We start from the raw sequence: 13,484 nt of genomic DNA on the forward strand, positions 1-13,484 counted from the left end.
AATAGTCTGCAGTGAGTACCCCCCAACACTTCACCTGCACTATTCCAGCCTTTAGGTCCATAATTGTTCAACAATTTGTTTGGCTTTGTATGTTAACTCTCTTTTCAGCCACCAGGTTCCAGATGCCAGCAGGATGCCCACCAGACTTCCCTGAACAGATGACCCCACCAATGTGTCCTGGAGCTCCGCTTCCCCAGAGACCCACCCTACTAGGGAAAGAAAGAGGCAGGCTGGGAGTATGGATCAACCAGTCAACTCCCATGTTCAGTGGGGAAGCAATTACAGAAGCCAGACCTTCCACCTTCTGCAACCCACAATGATCTTGGGTCCATACTCCCAGAGGGATAACAAATAGGAAAGCTATCAGGGGAGAGGATGGGATATAGAGATCTGGTGGTGGGAATTGTGTGGAGTTGTACCCCTCCTATCCTATGGTTTTGTTAATGTCTCCTTTTTAATATAAATTTTAAAAACCCTAATAATAAATAGGAAGTAAAATGGACCTTGTAATTTGAGTACATGAAAGGGGCCAGTTAACTTAAATTTATATTTTACGGACTCCATTCACACTGTACACTTATTCTTTAAGTGGAAAATTATCATGTAGAAAGTATTAAATACATTTAGAATCTATTTTACTGATTTCTCTTTCTTGTTTTTCTTAAAGATTTATTGTTGGCTTTTTATTTTTTAATAGAAACAGAACGTTTGAAGGAAGCTTCTGGGCTCTCATCTCTTTCCATGTGGTGGGGGACCAGGCTTGAACCTGGGGCACACATGACAAAGAGTGAGAGGTGTGAGGTCCCGGTTTGAGTCCCCGGCTCCCCACGTGCAAGGGGGTCATTTCCCAAGCGGTGAAGCAGGTCTGCAGGTGTCTATCTTTCTCCCCCATCCCTTTCAGTTTCTCTCTGTCCTATACAACAATGATAAACAAGAGCAACAAAAGGGGAAAAAATGGCCCTGCATTTTGGATTCGTAGTGCAGGCACTGAGCCCCCTACACACAAAAAAGTATTTGTTTAAAGGCAAATAAAGACAATGATGAGATATCAAAAAAAATCTATTTGTTTTTATGAGAGATAGAAGAGACAGAGATATTCCAGAGCACTACTCAGCTCTCACACATGTGGTGTATCTTGGGCTCTTCATATCTTATTTCTCACACCACCACTTTGAGAAATACATAACACATAACCTCCCAAACTAGTCATATATATATATAATAGAGCCCCATTTTGCTTTGTGAGGTAACCTATTCCCTGCAGAAGATGTCTTTAAGGAGTCACTGCTCTGTCTACTGCACATAATATCAAAGTGGAAACCATGACCCTGAGTGAATCCTGAACTAGAGGAAAGGAAATGAAAAGTCAATCAGGGTAAGTTTGAAATACAGCCAGTACACAGAAGTACTTTAGCGTTTGAAAAAAAATTATTGAGGCCAGCAACCACACTGTGGTTATACTAGAGAAAATACTTTACTTAGAACACACACTCAAGTATTTAGGGTCAAACACCAGTGATTTGTATAACACAGTCAACAGGCTTGGTAAAATACTAAAACACGGGACTCAGGAGGTAGTACAGCGGGTTAAGCGCAGGTGGCACAAAGTGCAAGGCCTAGCATCAGGATCCCTGTTCGAACCCCTGGCTCCCCACCTGCAGGGGAGTCACTTCACAAGCTGTGAAGCAGGTCTGCAGGTGTCTATCTTTCTCTCCTCCTCTCTGCCTTCCCCTCCTCTCTCCATTTCTCTCTGTCCTGTCCAACAATGACAACATCAATAACAACAACAATAATAACTACAACAATAAAAACCAAGGGCAACAAAAGAGAGTAAATAAATATTTTTAAAAAATTTTTAAAAATACTATAACACACAAAATATTTTTTTAAATAGTTGCATTTGGATTAAAGGATAGATGGTTATTCTTTGAATGATCTTACAAATTTTTCTGCAAGTTGTAAATAATTTCCGTTGAATGCTATACGATTTGCTTTAATTAAAAACTGGTAAGTCGGGAGTCGGGCTGTAGCGCAGCGGGTTAAGCGCAGGTGGCGCAAAGCACAAGGACCGGCATAAGGATCCTGGTTCGAACCCAGGCTCCCCACCTGCAGGGGAGTTGCTTCACAGGCGGTAAAGCAGGTCTGCAGGTGTCTATCTTTCTCTCCTCCACTCTGTCTTCCCCTCCCTCTCTCCATTTCTCTCTGTCCTATCCAACAACGACAACAACAATAATAACTACAACAATGAAACAACAAGGGCAACAAAAGGGAATAAATAAAATAAATTTAAAAAAATAAAAAAATAATAAAAAAAAAAAAACTGGTAAGGAACTTTTGCTGACATAACACACGTAGTCTGGATCATCTCATATGAGCACAGATACTGAAGATGGATAACCCAGATCACCAACTCATGTTTGCTCTTTTTCCAGTGACATTACTAGTAAATAGAACCAGGAAAGTCTAAGGGTTCAAGGATATCCCAAGGGCCCCCAAATAATAGAGTTTTACATCATTCAAAATAGAATTAGTAATTATCTTTGGATTTAAATACTAACTGGCTGATTGTACCCTGCTATTTGCGTGAGAGAAACCAGCAAGGTCGATTTTTAAAAAGTCCTTAGAAAAAGATAGTTCATTTTCAGGGAGTATTTAAAAACCAAGCAGAGAGAAATGGTGAGAGAAAAGAAAAATAGAGAAAGAATAAAACGTGCAGTCTATTTCAGAGCTTTCTTCTGCCCAGTGCCTAAGTTACAGTTTTATTACTTTGGCCCAGACATTCTTTCTGGTACCCACCCTGCATCCCACTCCACCCTCTATTGTTTGAAGACAAAAGATAAGGCAGCTGAGACTCTGGCCACTGACAAATAATCAGTGGCCTCTCCCACTGGGAAACTTCTCTGGTCTTGGCAAAAGCTAACATTTCAAAATGAAGGTAATACAAAGGGCAAGATTCCTATTTTTTTCCCAAAGCCCCTATGCATGGGGCTGTTTCTGTTGCTAACTGTGGTAGCCAAGAAAAGTTTCTTCCAATTTTGCCAGGACTGTGTGCCAAAGTTTTTTTTTTTTTTTTTCTTGTTTTGTTTTTGTTTTTGTTTTTTTGTCTTAAGCAGACTTTTCTTAATTAAAGAAACAAGCACAACTCCTTGGCACTAAATTGGCTTACTTTTCACAAGTTATACTCTTACTGGAGAGTCTGACTCTTACTATCACCAGCCGATACAGAATTCTATGGCTTAGTACACTTTATGATTTTAACAGCATGGATTAATCTGTTCTGTTGTCTCTTTGATTCAACACTTGTTTCTCAAAGAGTAGTATAATTTCTTTGTGTAAATTTGGCAATTTCAGGTCTAAAGGGCTTTTCCTACAAGGTAGGTCTTTTACTACTTAAACTCTTCCCTTAGAATATTTTCCACTCCTTACTATAGTGATTTAGATCAGTGGCCTAAAATTCAAGCATCAGATGACCCTGGGATTTCTTTTGTAGACTCTATTATGTTCTAGTTGTATGACCTAGAGCAGAATGCTTCTGAGTTGTAAACTGAAGTGTGCCATTTGAAAAGTAGGGGGTCACAAGCCCTACTCTGCCTTTCTCACAGTATATTGGCCATACAAGGCGGTGCACAGCTAAGTATTCAAATGCCAGCAACTATTCAAGTTACTGGTAAAGAGTTTTGAACACAAGGTGAATCAATGTGCATTTATTTCTTTAAAAAGTAGTACATTGCTAGCTTCATAGGTTTTCTTCAATGCTTCCTGAGTGAAGATCAGACTCATTTGCTCTCAGGATGCAATAATTTTACACTCCTATTTTTCTCCCCCTACCTCAACAGGACAGACACTGAACACGGATTAGAGATGCTTGGTCCAGCATGAAGATACATGTTCTAAGAGTTCCCAGGAACTTTGAGTAGTTCACACAAAAAGTGCTCAAGTAATGAAAAAGAAATATGCTTCTGACATTCCCTGGAAAGGATAACCTTTGTAATTTTTGAAAGCCTTTAAGCACAAGTACTTAGTGGCATGATTAACAGACTCAACCCACCGAATTACTCAGTCTAAAATGATCTGCACAAGTTAGATGGTAGTGAGTATCTGGCAAATTATGGGAAGTTGGGGACGTACAGAGCAGATCATTGAGTCAAGTGGTTTTAAATAAACTCAAGGAACACAGGACAATATGTAGCTAAGAGGATCACTATGTAGCAACACTAAGTCAGATGCCGCCAATTTTCAATGAGTTGCAAAATGGCATAAGAACAACAATGGAATTAACATAAAGCACAGAAGATGATGGTATCTTTTGTGCATGTGCATAGTGTGCAACCAAAGTTTAAGATCACCTAGAGCTATTCATTTTTACTTTAACATCCAAATAATCTATCATGCTGCCAATAATTCATAAATAAAACATGTCTTGTGCTTAGATTAAATAGGAAAGAGCTTATAGATGACCTGTTCAGCTATGGAAAGAATAGACATACTCTTCCGATCAGGAGAGGAAGACAATAAAGGGAAAAGAAATGGGGGCCGGCTGGTGGTGCACCTGGTTGAGTGCACGCATTACAATACACAAGGACCCAGGTTCTGGTACCCACCTGCAGGGAGAGAGCTTCACAAGTGGTGAAGCAGTGCTGCAGGTGTTTCTCTCCTTCTCTGTCTCCCCAACCCTCTAGATTTCTGGCTTTCTAGATCCAATAAATAGACATAATAAAAATATATTTAACAAAGGAAAAATATGTGATTATGGTATTAATGATGACAATTCCCTGAGAAGTACTTATCTAAGACATATGTGCTGAAATGTTCACAAATAATGAGTTTAGCAGTTGGTCTGAGGGAAAAACTTTATGCAAGTCAAATTCCAAGTGTTAGCAACTTCATAGAAGTCAGATAATTATCCTGTTACCCATCTCCTCTTATCAGCTACTGAAATAAAACTCAGAAAGGTACAGCTTACATACCAAAACCTCCATCCCGGGGACATAGTTGAGGTTTATCTGATAGTCTTTTGGAAGATTTGCCACCTACAGAGATAAAAAAAAAATAAAAATCTGTGAGAAAAATCCAGACATATCAATTAATTTGCCTTTAGTAATTTGTCAGAAAAAAACACATACAAACTTGTTGCGTTTTTAAGATGCCACCAAGTTTCAATGTTTACATATGTATAGTAATTCCTTACTTCTTTATTTCCTTTGTAATTAAAGGCAAAATAAAGTGAGCAATGAGGGCATATCTTTTGAATAAAATTCAGTTATGGGTGCTTATGGGTAACTTCAGTTTTGGAAACACAATTTGAACTTCCATTTCCATCGGTGGTCTTGGAATCCCATTCCAGAACTGTGTTCCAATTTTTCCCTCCCTAGAATTAGGAAGACAGTATATTTTTCTTACCAGTAGTTCTCCAAATAATGTTTCAGATTCACCAGCAAGTCTCCATTAGAAATGTAAACCCTTGAGTCAAATCAGACCTGGGGAGCCTCACTAAATAAGCCATTTAGGTGATAAGAAACATGCTTAAATTTGAGAGGGAAAAAAAAAAGATCTGTGAAAACTTGGAAAGAACACTACTTATGAGATGTAAATGCTCCAGTTAGATTCAGTTCTGCAACATAATTTAATCTGCTCACCTAGGTCTAAACATTGAAGATGCTTGAAATGTTTCCCTAGCTACTTTGAAACACTTAATACATTTTCCATCAGTCATTGTGCCATAAGTTGAATAAGCACCTGATTTGGAAGCAGGGAATTTGGAACAAGTCTCAACTCCGGACGTTGGTTTCCCTCATCTGTAAGATGAAAGTACCTATATCAAACAGTCATTCAAGGAATGAACTCAGTGAATGTGCCAAACACTCTGCCTATTCTTTATGGAGAGCTAGCTATACCAGCTGCTGACATTCAAGACCTATCTCCTGGCAAGTGACAGAATTGTAGATTTGTTTATCTTCTTTCCAACTTATATACAGTATCCCTTAGGGCCTTCCATCCTTGTAGACTGATAAATTGCTAGATGAGCAATACAGTCAGCAACCATTTCAATCCAACATGTAGTTTCACTTTACTACATCTTCAATAGGTTGCCATACTTTTGCCCTTATTTCCCCCCCTCCTTCAAACCTTACTTCTCATTTCTGATGAGTCTTCCATAACACAAACCCATAGGCTTCTTCTGAGCCTTGTCAAAAGATTCTAGAATCTGGAAGCAATATGGTCAACAGGAGGGGAGCCATGCAAGAGCTTAAGGAGTCAGAGTATTAAGTAACTGATTCCATGGTGCTCACTGCCATTCTTCAATAGTTCAGCCAACGATATAACCATCTCAGCTTTGAGCATAACATCATTTGAGTAGCAAGACTGCATCAAATCCTCAGGTCTCTATGGTATTCTCTAACTGATGGAGCACTTGAGATTCTATGAGGTCAAGTCACGTGATTAAGTCTGTTGAACAAGAATTTTTCTGTCTCTGATAATAGAGTCTCCCATGCCTTTTAGCCCCAATATACTTTTGTCAACTCTCTGGAAACTGGTCCTTGGGGTTTCCTACTTCTGAGGCTCACTATTGTCACATCTCGTGTCAATCTTGATTAAAAAAAAACAAAAACAAACAAACAAAAAAAACCCTCACTATATTTTGTTGTTGTTGTGCTGTTACCAGGGTTACCAGGAGGGTTTAATGCCTTCATGCATGAATCCACCAGTGCTAGTGAAAAATTGGGGGGGGGGGAAATGAGGGAAAGAGTAGGGGAGACACCTGTAACACTGCTCCACTACTAATAAGGCTTCCCCTTGCAGGTGAGGACGGGGGGCTTGAACCCAGGTCTCACATGGTGAGATGTACATACACACTTAAGCAGGTGAGCTTCCATACTCATTGCATTGTGAAAACATGTGGGTCATCACAGAATGTTGAATTTTTCCACTTGAGAGTTAACTTTTGTCCATTCACTTAAACTTGCCACCACACTTTTCATTTTGGTCCTTTGGATTTTTATGCCCATGTTTAAAAAGCAAAGTGGTCTTGGCCATTTGACATTTAAGTCCTGGTGAAAAGACACTGTTCACTTTTAAAAAATTTTTATTTTCAAAATTTTTATAGCCAAAATATTTTAGTTCAACTTACATATTTTACTATTTGTTTGTTTACTTATTTTGCCTCCAGTGTTCGGAAATTGTGCAGATGTGGTTGAACATTGGCAGGGCCCACAAACCACTATATTTCTTTTTTTTTATATTTATTTTATTTATTCCCTTTTGTTGCCCTTGTTGTTTTATTGTTATAGTTATTATTGTTGTCATTGTTGTTGGATAGGACAGAGAGAAATGGAGAGAGGAGGGGAAGACAGAGAGGGGAGAGAAAGACACCTGCAGACCTGCTTCACCACCTGTGAAGGGACTCCCCTGCAGGTGGGGAGCTGAGGGCTCGAACCAGGATCCTGACGCTGGTCCTTAAGCTTAGCGCCACCTGTGCTTAACCTGCTGCACTACAGCCTGACTCCCAAACCACTATATTTCTATGCATGTATTTTTTACAGGTCCCCAACATGTTATCCCCTCAGGGTACTGCTAATTCAGTTAAAACCATTGCGGCAGTTGCTAAGGATGCTTCCACCTTCCCGGCAAGCCTTTTGCCTCTATCCACCCCCTTTCCTAGCCAATCCCATCCCGACTTGCCACTTCCAGAATTCTATAAAAGTCACTCCTGTTTGTGCTCTCTCTCTTTCTCTTTCTCTCTTCCCCTCTCTTTTGCTCTTTTCTCTCATGACCTGACCAGGAGAAGGACTGGTGGGCATAGTGGGAGGCGGCCATTTTGCTAGCTCCACATGACCTGAACCACTGTGCTCACACCCAATTCTGCGGCGTCCGCATTCCTGGTCTCTTATCTCTCCCCCAAGACGCAACCCGACACTCCAGGGTTATATCTGAGGCTCGGTGCCTGCACTATGAATCCACTGCTCCTGTCGACATTTTTTCAATTTTTTGGCTAGAACAGAGAGAAATTGAGAAGGGAGAGAGACACCTGCAGACCCGCTTCACCGCTTGTGAAGCGACCCCTCCTACAGGTGGGGAGCTGGGGGCTCGAACCGGGATCTTTACCATGTGAGCTTAACCTGGTGTGCCACCACCCAGCCCACCCCCATACTTTTTTTTTTCTTGTCACTTCTGGAGGTTTCACTACTGTGGGGTTTCTCAGAAAAACTATAACACAAAAGCTTTTTTTCTTTTTTTCTAATTTGGTGGGGAGGGTCAGGGACATGGTAAAGTAGAGTACTATTTTGTTGGCCACACAAAGGATATTTCAGCAGGTCTAAAACCTGGCACCTGAGACAGAGGAGCAAGTTCCTATCTTATCATGAACCAGCCATGTAAATCAATGGCACTCCAGATGCAGAACATGGCAAGACGCAGCAGGTGTTTTGTGTTCAGTCTAGCTCTTCCTTAAGCATGATTTGTACTATATAAGACAAAAGTAAGATCAACTTAACTATTACTCAGAAAAGAGGTTCTGAGTATAACAAAAGGTGAAAAATCTGAATAAGCCAGTTCTATTCTATTAGTAATTTGTGCACAAACATCGGTTCATAGTCAATAAGACTTTTTTAAAGGAATTTTTTCCTCTTTTTAATATTTATTAAGTTCCCTTTGTATTGCCCTTGTTTTTTTTATTGTTGTACTTATTATTATTGTTGCTATTGATGTCTTTCTTGTTGGATAGGACAGAGAGAAATGGAGAGAAGAGGGGAAGACAGAAAGGGGGAGATAAAGACAGACACCTGCAGACCTGCTTCACTGCCTGTGAAGCGACTCCCCTGCAGGTGAGGAGCTGGGGGCCTTGAACCGGAAACCTTAAGCTGGTCCTTGTGCTTTGCACCACCTGTGCTTAACCACTATGCTAATGCCTGACTCTTTTTTATTTTTGAACCAGAACACTGCTCTGCTCTGGTTTATAGTAGTGCATGGGATTGAACCTGGGAATTTGGAGCTTCAGGCAGGAGAGTCTCTTTGTATAACCATTATGCTATCTATCCCATCCCTAACAGACTTAAAATACTTTCTATGTACAGATGTATTTACATATTTATATGTCCAATTATTAGACTTAAAATGTTCCACAGATTGGTTGTGGTGGTAATCTCCCAAGATATTCAAACACCAAATCACTATGTTGAACACAGGAAATTAAATGTTACATGTCCATAATATCTCATTTATGAAAAATAAGACCAAAACTCATTCAAAGATATCTCAAAGGAGTTCTCAGACCAACAAAATGAGATCTTTGTGCCTTATTGCTTGGTGGGTATCGAATACGGAAATTTCTATATTAAACTAACTTACTGACACGATTTCTTTAATTTCCCATTATTTAAAATATTTTATTTATGCATTTATTTTTCTTTTTTTTAATAATTTTTTTTTTGCCTCCAGGGTTAGTTATCACTGGGGCTCCAAATCCACTGCTCCTGGCGGCCATCTTTTTCCTGTTCTTGTTGCTGTAGTTATTGTTGGACAGGACAGAAAGAAATTGAGAGGAGGGGAGAAAGATAGACACCTGCAGACCTTCTTCATGGCTTGTGAAGTGACACCCCTGTAGGTGGAGAGCCAGGGGCTCGGACTGGGATCCTTGTGCTGATCCTTGTACTTCTCACTATGTACGCTTAACCTGGTACACCACCACCTGCCTCCCTTCCCCCATGCATTTATTTTTATCAGAGAGATAAGAAATTTCTATTGCTCAGCCCTGTACTGAGGACAGTACAGGGGAGTACTGGGGACTGAACCTGGGACTTTAGAAGCTCAGGCATGAAAGTCTTTTGCATGAAAATGATGCAGCCTCTCCAGCCCCATACTTGCTTTTTAATGGAATTGAAAAGTCTGCTATTTTTGTTTCTAAGAAGTTTTTATCTACACACCCCACTCCCCCCTGCTATGGAAGTGTTCTTTCACAGGTGAAGACACAAAGGCTCTGAGATGTGAACAGGGCATCTCAAGGTCACAGGCACCAGGTCCTGGCTCTGTTTTGTGGGTCTCAAACAGTTATCAACAGAGCAGTCTCACCTTTATTTCTTCCTTAGCTTGCACTGGTTCCTTTACAATGACATTTGGAAGAGAGCTTAACAAGCCAAATTGTAGACTTTGATGACTGCTTCATGGATTATTGCTTTCAAAGCATTTGTAGCATGTTGAATAGATTTTAGGAAGCATAGATAACCTTGTCTTTTTTTTTTTTTTTTTTTAATCAGAGCACTCACTGCTCAGCTCTGGCTTCTAATACCAGGGGATTGAACCTGGGATTTTTGAAGCCTCAGACATGAGAGGTTTTTTACATGCTATTACCCCCCACTCCCAGTAGATAACCTTCTGATACATTTTTCTATACTGATCACTGTGCAAAGATTCACAGAGCTGAAGAAGCCTCTGGTCTAGAACTTGAGAGGTGTTCAAGTTAGGAATTTCAAAGCAGGAGTTCTCCTCGTGCAGGGTGTAGAATCTGACTACTCCATTTGGATCCCGGCCCTGGTGAATGCTAACTCAGGGATCCCAGACAGGTTACTTAATATATTCCAGGTTGCAATTGCCACAAGCAACAAAACGAAGATTTAATGAAACTGTTTAGAACAGAAAAAATATTGCAGGCTGCAAGAGGAAAAAAAAAAAAAAGAACCTGACATATGAAGGTAGGGCCATCAGGATTTCATTATAGAGCTCACCACAAACCCTAGAGGCCAGAAGGGAAAGAAATGACATGTCCCTTTAGGTATCTTAAGGACTGGCCTCACTCAGTGACTCTGAATAGAAAAATGTATTTAGGAGACAACATTCAGAAATGTGAGGTATCCTGCCAAGAAGTCTTTGCATGCCAAACAGGCAGCAGCTACAAATCAGGCCTTGCAGGATTTTGGAGTTCAGAGGAAACAATTTCACTTTCTACAGCACTGATCTCACATCTTTCAGTCATGGCTGGGGAAACAAAACAAAAACAAAAATAACAATTGGTTGAGTAGCAGACTTTTAAAGCCTGAGGTGTCTAGTTCATCTTGGCATGAAATCTACAGAATGGTGATCTCCTCTCCATCTCTCTCTCTCTCTCTCTCTCTCTCTCTCACTTTGCCTCATGTGAAAATCTCATATGTAGTAAATAAAACCTTTGGTTCTTCTGGCTCAAGTGCCATTAAAGCCATTAAATGCTGGGAGTCGGGCGGTAGCGCAGCGAGTTAAGCGCAGGTGGTGCAAAGCGCAAGGACCAGTGTAAGGATCCCGTTTCGAGCCCCCAGCTCCTCACCTGCGGGGGGGGGGGGTCACTTCACAAGCGGTGAGGCAGGTCTGTAGGTGTCTGTCTATCTTTCTCTCCCCTCTCTGTCTTCCCCTCCTCTTTCCATTTCTCTCTGTCCTACCTAACAATGACGACATCAATAACAACAATAACTACAGCAACAATAAAAAAAATTAAAAGAAAACAAAAGCCTTTGAATGCCAAGAAATCCATGGTGGCTTAGTTAACCTTGGTGAGATTAGTTGTCTGATTATCCAGTGTTCTGAGTGAAAATTAAGAGTCTGTAGTAACAAAGACTGCCACCTCACTGTGCATAAAATTTGCACATGGGGCTGGATGGTGGTACACCTGGCGGAGCAAACAGGTTACCTGGCCCAGGTTCCAGGCCCCAGTCCCACTTGCAGGGAGGAAGCTTCATGAGCGGTGAAACAGTGCCTCAGGTCTCTCTCTTCCTCTCTATCTCCCCCTCCCCAATCAAATTTAAAAATATATAAAAAGGAAAAAATATGTCCACTGGATGTAGTGGATTCATCCTGCATGTACCAAGCCTGAGAGATAACCTTGGTGCCAATAATTAAAAAAAAAAGTTACATACATATAAACACCTGTGGGAAAAATGGGAAAAAGAGTCCATGGTTTCCAGAGTCTCATCAGACCCCAGCAAGTTAAAGAATCACCGCTATGGAGGGGGAAAAACACCACCTCTGTATTTAAATGACATAGTTATATACATACAATGGCTGAATTCATGCTGGCTGCTCAGTTTTCAGAAGTAATACAAGAGAGAGCCTTCTGAGATTTCTCCTCAGAAATGATCTCCGGTTAATTCTGACTAAATAACTAAGCAGTTCATTCACTTTTAATCTTCAAAGGTCTATGATATATGACAAGTTATATAATACACACACACACACACAATTAGATTTAAATAATTAAGATGATAGCTTCACAATATATTTTTTTTTCTGGGTCATCTTTTGCCAGTGAAAAAGACCTAAGATGAACCTTGTCTCCTTTTCAAGTGGAAGAAATTAATAGATTTTCTTCATCTATTTCAGAGACATGTTTCATGACAGATTCCACTTAAATGTTATCAAATGAAGTATTCTATAGCATGATCGCTTTCCCCTCAGAAAGTGAATACTTGCTAGACAATGAAGTAGTTGATAATGTATGATTATTAGAGATTTACTTATGAGAGACAGAGAGTGCATCTCTCTGGTGTATGTGGTGCTGGAGACAGAACCCAAGGCCTTAGGCATCTAATTCTGGCCATCTACCATTAAGCCATCTGCTGAGACCCACAATGATGTATCTTAAATTGATTCCAGTGACAACTGCAGCTGACATTACATGTTACATTAAGACATTATTATATCCTCTGCAAAATGTTATACTCCAAGTGTTATACTCCAAGTATTATATACTAATACCACCAAAGTCAAAATTCATCTTACATTAAGATACTATGCCCCATACAGTATGATGTTATATTTCAAGCATTTTATATATTAAATATGACCAGCTGGGAAGACAGTACCATGACGACAGGAGGCTTCAAGGGCCCAGCTTCAATCACCATAACTCAGGGCTGAGTAATGCTCTAGTAATTAAAAAAAAAGTACTACTATATATTCCTGAAAATGATAAATTTCTGAGTTTTAATTCTATTTTGTTAATTTGTATACTGTCCTTGAAAAGATGTAATAATGTCCTCCTTTCTAAGGAAGGGCCTGGACACACAATATGCCTCAGGAATTTTGAGGAAAACGAATACATTTTCAAAACATATCTAGAGGTAAAAAGTTTTGTTTGGCAGTAGCGTAGCTGGTTAAGCACAGGTGGCGCCAAGTGCAAGGACTGGCCTAAGGATCCTGGTTCAAGCCCCCTGTTGTTTTCGATGGGCTATGTTGTTTTCGCCGGGCTGGCTTCACGGGTGGGTAACAGAGGACCCGGGACTCATGGCTGGGTTGTGCGCAGTATCTCTTTATTCATGCAGGACGCAGCACAATCTATACCAAGCTAGGCTAAACTAAAACTACAAACAATCTTGTCCTTATAAATATACTAGCCCAGTAGGGTGGGAATAGGATGCGACGCAGAGAAGGTGGAGAGAAAAGTGACTGGTGAAAATCAGGGTATGACAAGGAGAGGGGGCGGAGCAGGTGAGAATTCTACCACTGAACCACCAATGCCCTGGAGG

General features: G+C 40.4%; 1 protein-coding gene across 2 annotated transcripts in view; it reads right to left on the reverse strand.

Annotated features, from left to right (window-relative positions):
• Positions 1-13,484, reverse strand: part of KITLG (KIT ligand) — a 105,026-nt gene that overhangs the window by 34,753 nt on the left and 56,789 nt on the right. For both annotated transcript variants that reach the window (XM_060195506.1, XM_016185219.2), the window contains exon 3: positions 4,968-5,030. In XM_060195506.1, the coding sequence (XP_060051489.1) occupies positions 4,968-5,030 (63 nt within the window). The remainder of the gene's footprint in view (positions 1-4,967; positions 5,031-13,484) is intronic.

Source organism: Erinaceus europaeus, chromosome 7, assembly GCF_950295315.1.
Source record: "Erinaceus europaeus chromosome 7, mEriEur2.1, whole genome shotgun sequence".
Classification (NCBI taxonomy): domain Eukaryota; kingdom Metazoa; phylum Chordata; class Mammalia; order Eulipotyphla; family Erinaceidae; genus Erinaceus; species Erinaceus europaeus.